This window comes from Aulonocara stuartgranti, assembly GCF_965226115.1.
Source record: "Aulonocara stuartgranti genome assembly, chromosome: 22".
In the NCBI taxonomy this organism is placed as follows: domain Eukaryota; kingdom Metazoa; phylum Chordata; class Actinopteri; order Cichliformes; family Cichlidae; genus Aulonocara; species Aulonocara stuartgranti.
This window is the reverse complement of record NC_138957.1, coordinates 27,588,428-27,603,745: the sequence shown is the minus strand read 5'-3', so window position 1 is coordinate 27,603,745 and position 15,318 is coordinate 27,588,428. Positions and strand designations below refer to the sequence as shown.

The 15,318-nt window shown below is 40.0% G+C and overlaps 1 protein-coding gene across 2 annotated transcripts; it reads left to right on the top strand.

The window, feature by feature from the left end:
* The first annotated feature begins 2 nt into the window (after positions 1 to 2).
* meaf6 (MYST/Esa1-associated factor 6) lies at positions 3 to 5,300 on the top strand. Of its 2 annotated transcripts, XM_082521298.1 has the most exons (8): positions 3 to 173; positions 833 to 948; positions 1,282 to 1,369; positions 1,457 to 1,502; positions 1,599 to 1,791; positions 3,371 to 3,400; positions 4,263 to 4,296; positions 4,835 to 5,300. In XM_082521298.1, exons 1-8 carry the CDS (start codon positions 84 to 86, stop codon positions 4,847 to 4,849), a joined length of 612 nt encoding a protein of 203 aa, XP_082377424.1. In that variant the 5' UTR covers positions 3 to 83; the 3' UTR covers positions 4,850 to 5,300. The 2 variants fall into 2 exon arrangements, with proteins under 2 accessions (XP_082377424.1, XP_082377423.1); XM_082521297.1 differs by lacking the exon at positions 3,371 to 3,400 and having other exon boundaries at positions 66 to 173.
* Positions 5,301 to 15,318: the final 10,018 nt, after the last annotated feature.

The window sequence follows — 15,318 nt, the reverse complement described above, 5'->3', positions numbered from 1 at the left end:
GCCACCTGTCGGTGAAATGGAGGCGGGCTTCTTTATTGTACCGAGTTTCTTCTGTTTGTTTCCAGATTAATCGGCCATCCGTCATGGCGATGCATGCGAAGGCGACTCCGCCGCAGATCCCGGACACTCGCCGGGAGCTCGCTGAGCTCGTAAAGAGGAAACAAGAACTCGCCGTAAGTAGACGTTAAGGTGGTTTCCTTAAAAATAAAAGTCGCATTTAATATTTCACCGCGGGAAAATTTCTCGTGCGCGTTGCTAGCCGAGGCCTCGCTACATGCTAAACTAATGTTAGCCAGAGCTAACGGTAGCAGCTAACTTAGTTAGCGGGTCGACAGCGTTGTTTGGCTGACAACGTTTGATTAGGAGTAGTGTTAGTAGTAACAAGACTCCGTTCGAGCTCTCTGAATATTTCTTTTAAGTGTTTTTACGTATACCGACTTCACAGCAGCGCTTTTGACAAAATATTCTAACAACTTAGCGTAGCTAAATTTTAGCAGCCGCCCTGCTTGGCCAAGTTCTCGCGAGAAGTTGGTGTCACATGTGTATTGTGTACATCCAGCCAGATACCTATATTTTTACCTCTCTAACATGAGGAATAATAAATCAGCATTGCGACAGACATCGCTATCTTCACTTTTGCGCGCTCTCTGAATCCTTTCTGCAAATGCAAGTGAATAATTAACACTTCAAAAGAGCCATATTTTATTCTTCTAATTTGTGTGTATATAAATAAATGTCTGTTAAAAGTTTACCAGCCAGGTTGATTAATGTAATGACTAAAACTCAGATATCTAACTTTTATTCTTTTCCTCCACATTCTTCACTGTCACAGGAGACATTGGTGAACTTGGAAAGACAAATATATGCATTTGAAGGCAGCTATCTAGAAGACACCCAGATGTATGGCAACATCATCAGAGGATGGGACAGATACCTCACCAACCAAAAGTAAGCAGCTTTGTGGAAATTCATTTACACTAAATGAAAAGTGAGCCATTGACTAATATTAATTACATACAAGCCAGCAGGAGGAGGAAGAGTACAGCCGATGGCTGAAATAAAGTTCCAGTAAAATTACGAAGAAAAAAAAAAACTACATCTAGTTGATGTTGAAGCAAAAAAAAGTCTGAAGAACTTTCTTCTCTTTTCGTAAGGAAAAACTTAAAATAATTTTAAATATGCCATTTTTTCTGAGGCCCAGTGTGGGCATTTGGAGCCACTTTTGGACCAAACCATTGTTTAAATTTTTTACATTTCTTTTTGCTTGTTTTAATTTAACAGGAACTCCAATAGTAAGACTGACAGACGGAATAGGAAATTCAAAGAAGCAGAGCGTTTATTCAGCAAGTCATCTGTTACATCGGTTGCAGTAAGTCTTTTGCTTATTATTTAACAGGTATGCTGTATAATAACAAAAAGCATTTACTAAACTGTTCAATCGGTGACATTTTTACAGGCCGTGTGTGCACTCGGTGGTATACCAGATCACATGAATGAAAAGCGTGAGTTTTGCTTTTGAGCTAAGCAGCATTAAAAGTTTGTATTTTGTGGACTGGTAGTAATTTTTGTCATTTATGCTGTTGTTTTGATTTCTTCAGGTGAGGCAGGCAGCGGCACAGAAAGCGATACCTCTCCAGATCTCCAGAACCAAGAAAACGAGCCCAGCCAGGAGGACACGGAGGATGTGGACTCAACACTGCAGGACCTGAAGCCTCAGAAGGCTGCCTCCTCCTCCTCCTCAGGCAGCCACCACGGGAGTCACAAGAAGAGGAAGAACAAAAACAGACACAGGTATTAAATAAAGGAATGAGACACGGTGGGATCAGCATGTTGTTAAAATATCCTTGCGTTTTTTGGATTACAGAGCTACATCCATAGCCGTTCATGTAGACTGCTCTTGACAAGCAGGTTACAGAACATGTTTGCGCAAAATTTCTGTATACATCAGAGTTTCTACTAGTAAGGAAACCCCTGTGGCTTCAATCAGAGACACCAGGGAATCTATTTCTCATTTTACTGCCTGTACCTGCAAGAGCTCATTGAATTGCGTTGTTCACAGAGAGATCACAAAAAGTGATCTAGTATGGCTAGAATAAGTTTGCAACTTGGATTCCAGAAGCTCCCGTGTTGTTTTTTTGCTGCCTTGGTGTGTGAGTGTGTACACAGTGGGGGGTATTTAAAGGTATTTTGGGGGGAGGCCAGTATAAAAGGAGTATTTTCTCTTCCAGTAGACTATTACATTTTCTCACGGTTGAATGAATGAGCATTCTCCTGGACAGATTTAGCTGTGAAGAAATATTCACACTTTGCAATCCAGTCTTCTCCTCGATTACAGATGTCACAGTTGAGGGGAAAACAAAAAAAATCAAAAAACGGAAAATGTAATAGCAGGGAAATGAATGCTTGTTTGTTTTTGTTTTTTTTTACTGAACGTATCACTTTTTTCTCCTGTTTCAGCATCTCCCTCTGTTATCTGACACTTGCAGATCTGCTTGTACACTTGTGTATCCAGCCCAAGTACACACAGCTGTGCTGGAGACACGAGAGTTGGTCGTAATTAGTCAGTGCACAACAAGCCAAAAAAAAGACATTTTGGATGTGCTGACGTTCTCATGCATGACAAAAGCAATCATAAAGCAAAGAAAAAACCAAAGTCGTGATATAGCACAGACTAACCAGTTGAGGCAACAGTAGATGAATAACATGTTTTCTGAGATAAAGTTGCTTTTTCTTCTTTCTTTTTTTTTCTTTCGTCTGCAGTGTGACAACTGCACAGATGTCTTACAACAGGTTAATTGAAGTGTTTGTGACATTTGAGCTTCTGCTTTCAGAGAGAATGGAGGGTATTATTTTGGTATTCAGCCTAAAATATGTTGAGAGATTTCTGGTCCACATCACAAAGCTTTACAATCTCAGAATAACCTGGTTATTGTTTTTTCTTTACTTCTGAGCTTCTAAAATAAAAAGGATTGGGTTTAGCTTCTTGGTGTTACTTTCCCCAACAGGGAGTGTACATGGTTTCACTAGTAAACATTACTCAAAAGTCTGTTTATTTTTCTTAAAGAAATTTACTGTGCTTGACCAAAATTAGACTTATTCAAAGTGGGTGATCAGAGGGTCAATAAATGATAAGTTTGTTAAGACAAATTAGGTTTAACGTGTCATGTCGACGTGTTTTTTGTTGACTCGGGCCTCACTGTTCATGCCTACATATTAACACAGCAGGTTCTCCTCCTAACACAGCGTGATGGGGTGGTGCTCTCACTCTCTAAAGTTTGGACTGCAGTTTTATATACTCGTAGGGCTTTAGGCTCAGGTTGGTAAACTAACAGCTGCTGCTCTCTTCCCTCCCCTAATGCTGCTCCCTCAGTCCTTCTGCCATGTTTGATTATGACTTTGAGTAAGTCTGAATTTTACTTCCTGCTCCTGTCACGTTTACATCCTGCCTGCTACTAAGCCCATCATCAAAGTATCCACTGTTTTCCTCTCCTCTATGTCCTCTTACTATTTTTATTTGTATATTCTTCTCTAAATCTTTGCTTTTCTTTTTTAAATTTTGATTTCAACTTTTTATTTTATTTTATTTTTTTAAGTTTTCTTCTTTTATTTGATTTGAATAATTTTTTATTCTTCAATTTTTGCATATGTTTACTTTATTTTTACATCTATTTTATTTTAAGTTTTAATTTAATTTCTGATTTTTACTTATTTTTGCATGTTTTAATTAAGCTTTATTTTAACTTCGAACCTTTTTAATTTTAATTTTTCATTTCAATTTTTACTTTTATTTTTACGTTTTCACTTTTTTATGCATGATTTGACTTTAATTATTAATCTTCTCCCTCTGTACGGTTAGTTTGAATTGAAGCCTGCTTGTTATTTTATTACTCAGTCACACTGCATGTCCAACACTTCATTCTTTGATATGTACATATTTTCTTAAATGCATGCCAGCATCCAGCACTCTGAGCGTCAGTAAATTTTCTTGCTTCTTGATGGGTTTTCCCACAGATTCATTTCAGTTTTGCTTCTTCAGCTCCGCTTGCTGGGTTGCTCGTTAGATGACGGATTGGTTAGGAGGTTCTGTATGAGCAAGAACGATCATGCGGTCATGTAGTTTTATTGTTACCAGGCTTATTTATTTATTTATTCATTTTTAGGCTTCTTCATAGTACAGTAGTGGTACTGCTTTTCTCCATAATTCCCATCAGAAGCAGGATTTTAATGTAAGATGACTAATGCTGTCTTTGTTCTTGTTTCAGGTTTGACATGAAGGTTAACAAGAAACCCAGAGCTGTAAGTTCACTGTTCTGTTACACTGAGACACTTTAATGTCTTTGACATTTACTTTGCTGCTTCTATTACTTATAGTGACTGTTTTGCTTTACTTTTGCTTTATTGAATCTCTTGGATAGAGCTCTTCGTTTTATAGAGGCTAGATGCCTTGCTGTATTTTTATTTCTTATTTATTTATACATAAATAAGAAAGTTCAGGTCAATAAAATATGTTTTAGACATTACAGGTTGTGTTTGTATCGTTTTGGCAGCTGCGACATGAATTTTCCAAATTTGGGTATTTTAAAAAAAAATGATGTTAATCATTTTATCTTTTAATAAAATGGCAGCTGATCGTTTAAATTCAGAAGTTTCGATCATCTGACCAACAGCCTGAAACCTTAAATAATCCAGATTCCTGTCATCTATGACGTTTTTGTCTTCCTTACCCTAAAAATAACTGAAAGAGGTATTTCTTTTAATTTAAGTAATAATTACTTTAGTCGACTGATTGATGAATAACTGTTAAGTGTGACTCGGCTCCTATTTTTATGTGCAGGATTACTCGACTTAAAACACCTGGAGGACCTGGACACATGAGGATACATGAGATTTCTGGACTTTTTTTTTTTTTTTTTTTTTTTTTTTTTAAATCACTTTTTGTTGTTGTTGTTGTTGTTGTCGTCATATTTCAGCCTGTACTGTGTACATCAGTTGAAACATTCCCCTCACCGCCTACCACTGGATGGGGTTCACTTTTTGATCTACCTTCAGTAGATATACGGTGTTGCTTGTTACTTGTCGCCTACTGGCGCTCTCTGCCAGTAACACATCATCTTGTATAGTGTTTTCTTTTTTTGTTTTTTAAAGAAAATGACTGTATTTATTGTGTAGCTAATTTTCTTGTTTCCCATTGTAAGAAAATCTTTTTTTGTTAAGCATCACATGGTCGGATTACCCTCAAATCCCCCAAATTCTTTTATGACATTGTTTGTTTGACAAAAAAATAAAATACTTCAAGAATATGTTTTGGTTTTTAAAACTATCGAGGTATGCGACTGTTATTAAAATGTCATGACGGGAAGCTTCATTTAGCCTAACATTCCCACACATACAGCACATACATGAGTGCAAATATCAACAGTGTTTATGTGACTAGTGCATAAAATAGCCGGCACATTTTCGTCTGTCAGTTCTCAGCTTGTTTTAAAATGTTTATTTAAGTACACAAGAGCACAGTCTGGTGGTTGTCGGGCACATGGTCGTTCAGATTGTCTTAGTCCTAAACTTGAATGGCTTTACTTGATAAAATACTTGAATACTTTTAAGGTATTTTGTGAAATGTTTGAAAGATGAACCATCTAGCATCCCTTTTTTCCACTGGGTGGTGCTAGAAGACAGGAGGAGGGTGACACTTGACATTGTTGTGGTTATTTCCCTGTTAAGGTTGGGCTTTTATACATAAACATACCAGGCTGAGCAAATGCTGTACAATTACTCCATATCCAGGGGTCAGTGCAGAACCAGTCAGAAAGTTTTGGAAATTGAGGGCAGGATTTAAACATTAATTAGCTTTCACTTGCTACTTTTACCAGACAACTTCACGTTATGCTAATTAAGTTTATGGATGTAAAGTAAAGTCACCTTGTTATATATTTTAAAGCTGTAGCAATGCATTGCTGGGAGATGGCTGAATGCAAATATCTGACATTGATCACTTCTCTTTCCGGTTCAACTAATCAGCATTTTATAAAGCGACATGCTGTTGTCTTTTTAGAAGACTCCACACACGTCCTCTTATGTTTGTTTGTGTTAATGTCCCCAAATTCCTCTGTCTATGTCTATGAATATGAATTCTGGCCATCCATAAGCACAAACTTATACAGGCTGTGTCATCCACATTATTTGTAATATAATTAGATTCAAAATGCACAGAAGGCCATGCAGGCCTAAAGACTACTCTCTGACCTCCCTGCTGACCTCTGGTTGCTAAGGAAAAATGCGCGTTTCCCATGCAGGCTCCTGGTTACCACCAGGTGAAGAGGATGCTGCATTAAAAGCCTCACTGGGATTGCTTTGGTTGCTAGCAGACTGTCGCAGTCGCCCACAGTGTGCATCGAAGATACCGACTTGCTTGCAAACACTCGCTACTTACTCTCTGAAGAGGAATGAAACTTAAAGAAGTGCATGCAAATAGTCAATGGAGAATTTTCACCTTTGAAGTACACACCTTTACAGACAGGAAAGAGGTTTGTAGACAAGCTGGCGTCTTCCATGCAAACTACTGATAACCACAACTTCGTGCAAGCAACAAAAGCAATCACAAGAAGGTATGGGTGCAGCCCCATATACCTCTTATTGACTAATTAGATACTAGTGACTGCCAGCAACCTTCAGTAATCACTCCGCAACTGGTCATGGAATGCACACGTTTTCCCAGCAACTGGGAATCGCTGACCAGTCCTAGGCCTGTGTGACTGAAGGCTTAAATAGAAGTTCATTGGCATGAGCCAATTTAACAGCGTCTAAGGTATTTACAGAAAATATATTTTATCATGGGAGTCATAGGGGATTCACTGTCTTTTAGAACGACCCTTAAGTGGTGTCATCTTTTAGCCCCTTGGGTGCTTCACAGGTGTTTGGTTAAGGACGAGGCAAAACATCAGGATCAGCATGATTCTGTTTGAACATGATCATTGGATTAAACTGCAGGGACATACTGAGGTCTATGATTTCATGATAATAACATGTGGAATGCAATAAAAATACTTCCAGTCAAAGGGAATCTTAATGTAACAGGAAACGGTGCGTATGACTTTTAAATAACATCTCAGCATTTCTGGTAAAAATGCTGAGATGTTATTTGTTTGCTCCCAAGTAAAAAACTGAAACATTTTAGCCTAACAGACTATTTTGGGCCTCTGAAGGAGTTAGTCCATGCTTAATACCACATTCGTTACATTTTACTGTGTGAATTGCACAAATCTGAGCTCCTTTACCTTCAGCGTCATGGATTTTTGTTGTTGTAGAAACCAAACAAAACCGGTCCTTTGAGGCTCTTTTAGCGAGCCTCCACTCAGTTCTTCCCTATATGGATATTTCGATTAAAAACACACATTTAAATACCTCATGAGTAACTCAAAAGCTGGATACCTGAGTGTTGCTGTGACAATGTTATTAGTCATGCTTTACTGAAACATCACGGGAGAGATGGAGTCCGGCGTTCTGAGGAAACAGAGCTGCTGACAAACACATATGATGGAGAGACCGACTGGGAAGATTCCTGGAATACATTCCTCGGTTTCCACCACAGCTCCATCCCACAGTCACATTTCATCTGGTAGAAATGACACACTGACTGTTTTTACTGCTCCGTTCCTGTAACGGGCAGTTTTTTAGCTGGACTCTGGATGCCGGCTATCGATGGCCAGTCGTTCCACCACTTTGGTCCAGATTGAAATATTTCAACATCTGCTAGGTGAATATCAATATTTTTTGCAGAGACATTCGTATAGTCTGAAAACTATGCGGCTGACTTTTTTCTTCAGTGCTGTTGTGAAGCTGACACTTCTTTTCTGGTCAACAAAAACTAGATGGAAAATGAATGTGTTTACCAGGGTCTGTGCCAAGCCAATGTTTTGGTTCATGACTTAAATACTTCAACATCTACCAGATGGATTGGCATTATTTTTTACTCCTTTCTGTTCTCAGAGGATAAATCCTGGAAAAGTCATGATGACCCACGACTTGTTATTTAAGGAAGTCCCACTTCGATAAAGGACATTTAGGGTTTTCAGACTGAAAATGCTGAAACTCTATTATGTTTGACACAAAGACATAATTTTTGTCCAAACACTGTACACCACCACAGTGGATTAGAAATCGAACAATCGAAATGTGATTGAAGACTTGATTGACCTTCGGTATGATTCAGGGAGGTTTACAAAAATCCTGCATGAACTATTTAAGAAGTAGAACCATTTTTATGCACAATCCCACATTTTCAGAGGTTTCTGTGGTCTTCTCCTTTTTCTCTCTGGCCGGGAGCTCTATATTCAACATCCCTTGTCTGATATATCCACTATCCTTCCAAACCATCTCAACCTCGCCTCTTTAACTTTGTCTCCAAACCACTCAACCTGAGCTGTCCCTCTGATCTGTTCATTTCTAATCTTGTCAGTCCTGTTCAGTCCCACTAAGAATCTCCTCCCTAATCTCACTACCTGAACATTTGGCAATGTAAAAATTATGTAATTCTTTATATCTTAACTCTTACATATAAAAAAATTACTGAACGCAAATTATTGAACTCATTATGTATTATTTGAATTGTTATCTTGTCAAAAAAAATTCCACACACACAGAGCAACACCAGCAAAAATCTTCACCATCTTGGAACGTATATGTAGACTTGTAGTCAAGGCCGCCTAAACCAAGACCAAGACAATACCAAGACCAGAGGGTATCGAGACCAAGACCAGACCAATACAGACCGAGTCAAGACCAAAACAAAGTCGAGACGAGACAAAAAAGTCTTTAAACTGCAGCCAGATGCTGCTTCATTTACAGGTGTCAGGCATATTTATGTGTTTTTGCGATGCACTCGCACAGCCCTCCTCACCGCTGTCTACTGTCTCACTTACTGAGAGGACAGACGCACGCTCCACTTGACTGTCGCGTCTCTCACCCTCTCTGTTTTTCACATAATGATATATATCCTCGCATGTGATTGGCCACAATATGGAGGAACTGGAGCATAGCTGTGCCACTGTGTGAGAGCTGAGCAGCGAAAGGAAATTAAGTGAGGAGCCGGTGTTGTGCCAAAAAGTGATTGTCTGCCAGAAACTGATTGCTGTCCGCGGGAGCGCGCGCAGCTGCTTAAAGCTGCAGCGCCCGGATTACTTGCGTTGCCAGCTACTTCCGTGCAACTGATATAACGTGGGGGGAAAAACCCAAACACATTTATGCCTTTGTTATTAGGCAAAGGTATGCATTTATGGAGCTTTAACGTTTCTTGTAACCGAATTATGACGCTATCAGAAGGTTGCTTTCAGTGTGTAGCGCAGTCACGAATGACTACACGCATCACGATGGAATAATTAATGCCTACAGGTTTAGTATGTCTACTCTCGTTGTTCATATTTGTTATAAGACTGTCGAATAGTAGTTAAAACAATAAAGACCTATTGTGCCAGTATCACCATGACTCTTTCTTGTTTGTGCAGAATAACGACTGAGAACATGGCATTTTAGCGCTACCAAAAAGTGATTGTGGCCTATAACTTGTCACTGAAACAATATTTCTGCTTCAAACTTGTTGGATATATTCCAGAAGGGTTACATGTGATATATTGTATCCCAAAACCTCTCCAAGAACTGCTGAATAACTTGTACAGGAACAATAACACTGATAATATGCCATTTTCAAGCTGCCAAAAAGTGATCGTGGCCTATATCTTGTCACTGAAACAATATTTCTGCTTCAAACTTGCTGCATGTCATTCTGAAGGGTCCTATGTGACACATTATATCTCAAACAGTCCCTTAGAACTGCTGGATAACCTGTAAAGGAACATTAACTTTGATAATATGCCATTTTCAGCCTGCCAAAAAGTGATTGTGGCCTATATCTTGTTAATGAAATACTATTTCTGCTTCAAACTTGCTGCATGTCATTCTGAAGGGTCCTATGTGACACATTATATCCCAAACAGTCCCTTAGAACTGCTGAATAACCATTAAGGGAACGATAAAACTGATAATATGCAATTTCCAACCTGCCAAAAAGTGATTGCCGCCTATATCTTGTCACTGAAACAATATTTCTGCTTCAAAATTGTTGGATATCATCCAAAAGGGTTACATGTGACACATTATATCTCAAACAGTCTCTAAGGACTGTTGAATAACTATTAAAGGACCATTAATACCCATAATATGCCATTTTCGACCTTCCAAAAAGTGATTGTGGACTATAACTTGTCACTGAGATACTATTTCTGCTTCAAACTTGGTGGATGTCATTCAGAAGGGTCATATGTCAAATATTACATCTCAAACAGTCCCTCAGAACTGCTAAATTACCATTAAGGGAACAATAAAACTGACAATATGCAATTTTCAACCTGCCAAAAAGTGATTGTGGCCTATATCTTGTCACTGAAACAATATTTCTGCTTCAAACCTGTTGGGTATCATCCAAAAGGATGATATGTGGCACATCATATCCCAAACAGTCTCTAAGAAATGCTGAATAACTTTTAAAGGAACATTAACATTGATAATATGCCATTTTCAGCCTGCCAAAAAGTGATTGCCACCTATATCTTGTCACTGAAACAATATTTCTGCTTCAAAATTGTTGGATATCCTCCAGAAGGGTTACATGTGATATATTATATCCCAAACAGTCTCCAAGAACTGCTGCTTTTGCGCATGACACATTATCGAACGTTACGTTGTGGGTCATGGATACTGTTGACTCCAAATCTCCCGACAACTGATATACTTATAATCTACAAAGTTTATTTCAAGTGTAATATTTCTATGAAGGCCTGAGACAACAAAACAGACATTTCCATATAATAACCCTTTAGTCACATTTTTATCAGCACAATGAAGATTTATTTTTGATATTTCTGCCCTTATTTCATAGAACATTAAAGTGAATGTACAGGAAGGCAGGGAGAGAGTGGGGGTAGGGGTCTGGAGTGGCCCCTACACTGACCTTTGGCATATTGGTCGCCCACTCATCCAATGTGGTGCCTGCGTTCACTCACCTTTTCTTAGTGAACGCAGTGAGAATGTCTCTTATTTTTAGCACTACCATTAGACAGCTACTATAAACCGTGCTTCATACCTGCAGGCGTGTGTTTCATTTCCTGTTTTTCAGTCCGTACCTGGGCTGCTGATTTATGACGAATGACATGCTTTTGCACCAGTTTGCAGACATGGCGCGCAGGTTTCTCCCAGCAGTGTTATTCCCTCATGAGCCACATGAGCTGTCTGACAGATAGATAGTAAAGTGACTGCGTCTGGGCCCTGGGCTACATGTCAGCCCATGACTCAGCCCAGAGTCACATCCAGAAACACTTCAGAGTACGTAATGCGATCTGGCTGGAAACTCAGGCTCGCACCAGAATACATTCCACATGTTCAACCTTGGGGTGTGTGTGAATAATGAAGCATGAATGAGCAATGTGTGCTGTGCCACTTAACAGCATATCTGAGCTTCATTTCCTGTCACTTCAGGAAACGATTTGGAAATACGGACCAAGGCGAAGCATTAATTCAGCTGCTGGAGATCGAGCTGGATTCCTGAAGTTAAACTCAGCAGTGTGGTGTTTTTTATTGTGAGAGATAACGGTCTTACTACACAAAACAGGCCTGGCTGTTCTACAGCAATCTCTTGTACTTTTGATTTTTAGATTAGTGATTTACAGCAACGAGAGTGCAGTTTGGGGCTTAAATGGATTTGGTTTACAACTCTGAACCTAAAAACGATCGACATGGGATGATTCGTGTCCAAATGTGGATAACTGTGGCTTGCCTGGGCCGCTCCGAGATCTGAATGAATGATTTCGTTGTGCTGTTATAAACCAGCAAGTTGTCAAAGTGTCAAGTGTTAAATAACATCTCCTTTAGCAGAAAGTGAAGCATTGCTGGAAGCTTAATTTCAACCTTGCTGACCTCTGCTGGAAATCGAGCCTTTCTTATCTGCTGCGTTGTTTTCTGTCTTTCCATTTCTGCTCCCTGAAGGCGGCCTGTCAGAGCTTAGTGAAAACAATGGACTTGTGGTTGCATCTCCATATGGAAACTAGCCTCAGACACAGTTAAGACACAGATAAAGTACAGCATTAGTTCAAACTACTCGTGAAACACTTAATTAAAAGTTTTAGGCATTTCTTCACATGCATCTAAATCTTCTTGCGTTTTGGGGTTAAATTGTTATCTCACAGGCAAAGCCACATAAAGTATGTTATTATTACAGGGAGTAAAATTATCTCTGACATCCAGGTTATGTAATTGGTTCGCTTTATCTGTTTATTTTTGCTTTATCTCTGTTTGTTTGCAGGATTACTCAGAAAGTTTTAGATGATACGAATGCATACTTAAAGAACCATGAATAAAATAGTGCTCTCTTAAGGTTGATACACCAAGTAAAACTCATGTAACCATGAGGTAATCGCAGATACAGTCTGTTGAGAACTGAAGGTCGAATTGCGAGGAGGTTTCAAACTGCACAGGCTTATCGACACATCACATTTAAACCTTTGTATAACCACGTATGTGAAAAGCTGCACAAAGGTATGTGCTTGGGTGAATGCCAGCTGGGCCTGAAGAGTGCATGCTTGGAAATGATGAAAAAAACCTGCAAGTGTGAAAGAAGAAAGAAGCGGTTGCAGTTGGTAATTATCACATAATTACCAGCTGACAGTTTAAATTCCTATCCTAATGAGGACAGAAATAGTTTTTAGGCATCAACACAAAGCTGACGCATAAAGCAAGAAAGAAAAACAGCCTGAAGAGACTTCAAGGCGATCGCCGCAGTGATTCTAGAGTACAAACATAAACAGGTAGCCTGACTGCTCATCACTGCTTTTGTTCCTGTTGAAGTTCAGGCTCTGGCCGCTGGGCTGGGGTTGGCATTCACTCCATTTACACATCACTCTGGGCTCTTGGCTAGCTTTGTGTTAGCATGCTGTGGAGATGCTTGCAAGGACCCTGACATGTTCAACATGAGACATACTGGGACTAAATATTATCCAGAAAGGTGTCTGGTTATACTCCTGATCCCGAAAAGTCTACACTAATCTGGCAGTGTTGGGGAGGCTCTGTCCTGCTGACACAGCAAGGTTGGATGCTGCTGGGAGAATGTGTGAGAACAAGAACAGATTTCCACTATGGGGATCAGAGATGTTGCAAGGCTCCAGCACCAGCAGCTCAGAGATGGATGCCAGCTTCCAGCATGTCAGTATCCCAGCCTGGATCAGCTTCAGTCAGTTGGGCCCTGATGAAGACGTGCATGCACTGGTTTTTGACTACAATGAATCAGCCAGAACCAAAAACTACTCACAGACTATGCTTGATTTAAAACAAAGATAAAGACTTTTTGAAATTATATTTCTTCTCATGAATCTCATGAGTCAATCTGCTCAACATGTTAAATGAAAATAGCATCTGTTACTCTTGTTATCTCATAGCTGAAAGTACAGACTGCAGTCCATCCATTTTCTTAACCACTCATCCATCCCAGGCGCCTCGTGTCCCAACCCCTAACACAGACAGGGTGGAGCCCATGGCCCATGAAGCAACCAGGGGGTTGCTCAAGATATTTTGGCTTCGGTTCTTTAGAAGCTGTCATGTCGTCTACATGTAGAGTCAACGAGGCATAACGAGAGATAAACATCTTACAAACAGCAACCTAACCGTGACTGTTTATTCTGATTTTCACGTTTACACGGATGCTGATTATTTGCAGATTATATGATTTTAAACTCTGCGTATAACTGTTATCATATCAGAGGCGTGTGTTTAATCATATATTTAATTGTTCTGGCACAAAATGTCAATATCTATATAATCATTATAGAGCTGGTGAGACTATGAGATCCTTCCATACATCTCTGTTAAGCGTGCCAGACAGCAGCCCTTCATTCTGCAGTCCTAAGCTCTCTTTGATGTCTTTTTAGAGGCTCAGGGATGGTACACCACACCTCCTCTTAGCGTCTGGCTCCCACAGCAGGAGCTATGTCCTCTTGACACATCACATGACCAGGAAGAGCAAGACAGTGATCGCAGATGACGATTGAGATCTTCTGTAGGCGGCTGCTGAGCTGCATGCTGGCGGTGTTGCTCCTCCAGGAAGCATTTAAGAAGGGACAAAGCATGCAGTTGTAGTTTCCATCCAGTTTCCCTCTCTGTGATACGGTCAGGGTTCATGAGTCAGACCCACTGAGCAGGATTGCCTCGGCACATGACTTGAAAGGGCATAAGATGCCCCCCAAGCTCAGCTTATTCAGCAGGTGAAGTCGAGAGCCGTCCTCAGCGAGCAGCAGTCAGTCAGTCAACTGCTGCACTGATGTGGATGACATCTATAAACCCACAGATAGTTATTTGACATTATTCCTCAGCCACTGTGTTTCAGATAATTTCACAATAAACTCGAGGACGTTTCCTTTTGAGAAAGATTTATGGATGCCTTATGGTTAAGGCGCCACAGCCATTTTTAATTTGGATATGTCACAACAGGGTTAAAATTGTCCCCACAATTCAAACGGGGGAAATTCTGAGGAAACAGAGAATGTATTGAGCTGGCAAACGTTTAAAAATCAATCCCCGTAGACACAAACAGTCATCCAAGGACTTCAGATGACTTGAAGAAGTCGGCAGTAAAAATACTTTAGGATCATGCGCAAGGCGTAGCCCGCTTTCTTCTTCTGTGGTCCATCCATCAGCGCAGCGTCGTTTAATTACTTTAGCAGCCTCCGCTCGCAGATCCCAGCTGAGCCTGAGTCCCAGCAGAGGCTGAGCAGGGTGATGTGAAATCTTGACTTCAATCCCATCCTTCGGCCTCCTTCCTCCTCCTCCTGGGACCAAACAAGACTCTCCTACATCCCCGAAAACAAGGTCAAACATATTTCAGGAAGAGTCATGGGAAAAGCTGAAACAAATAACAGCACGCATGGCCCTTTTATTTTCATCTGGAGTTGATCTTGTGATCTGACGCAGCAAGTCAACAAAACGATGATCAAAAGGAGGAAGTGATAGGAACATTTATCATTGGATGACAGCTAAAATGTCTCAGTTTATGGAGAAAAATCAGAGGCGTGGAGAGGCAAGTGCAGTCAGATTTTCACATTACTGCCTCTTAAGGCGGACTTCACATGTTTATTTTGTCTTTTTGCGTTTTTATTTTTAAGTTTTGGAGTTTTTAAATTGGATCATTATCTTTTCAATGTCAAAACTGAAGATTTCTAGTTAAAGGGGTTTCGGTGAGGTAGAAAACCTTGCAGGAAATAATCAGCTTGGTGAGGAGGTCTT

What these genes read in the sequence shown, in the direction of transcription:
- meaf6 (XM_082521298.1), top strand. Translation starts at nt 84, where the DNA reads ATGGCGATGCATGCGAAGGCGACTCCGCCGCAGATCCCGGACACTCGC. An exon ending in AGAGGAAACAAGAACTCGCC is followed by an intron (nt 174 to 832) that starts GTAAGTAGACGT and finishes TCACTGTCACAG; the next exon opens with GAGACATTGGTGAACTTGGA. An exon ending in AAGAACAAAAACAGACACAG is followed by an intron (nt 1,792 to 3,370) that starts GTATTAAATAAA and finishes CTGCTCCCTCAG; the next exon opens with TCCTTCTGCCATGTTTGATT.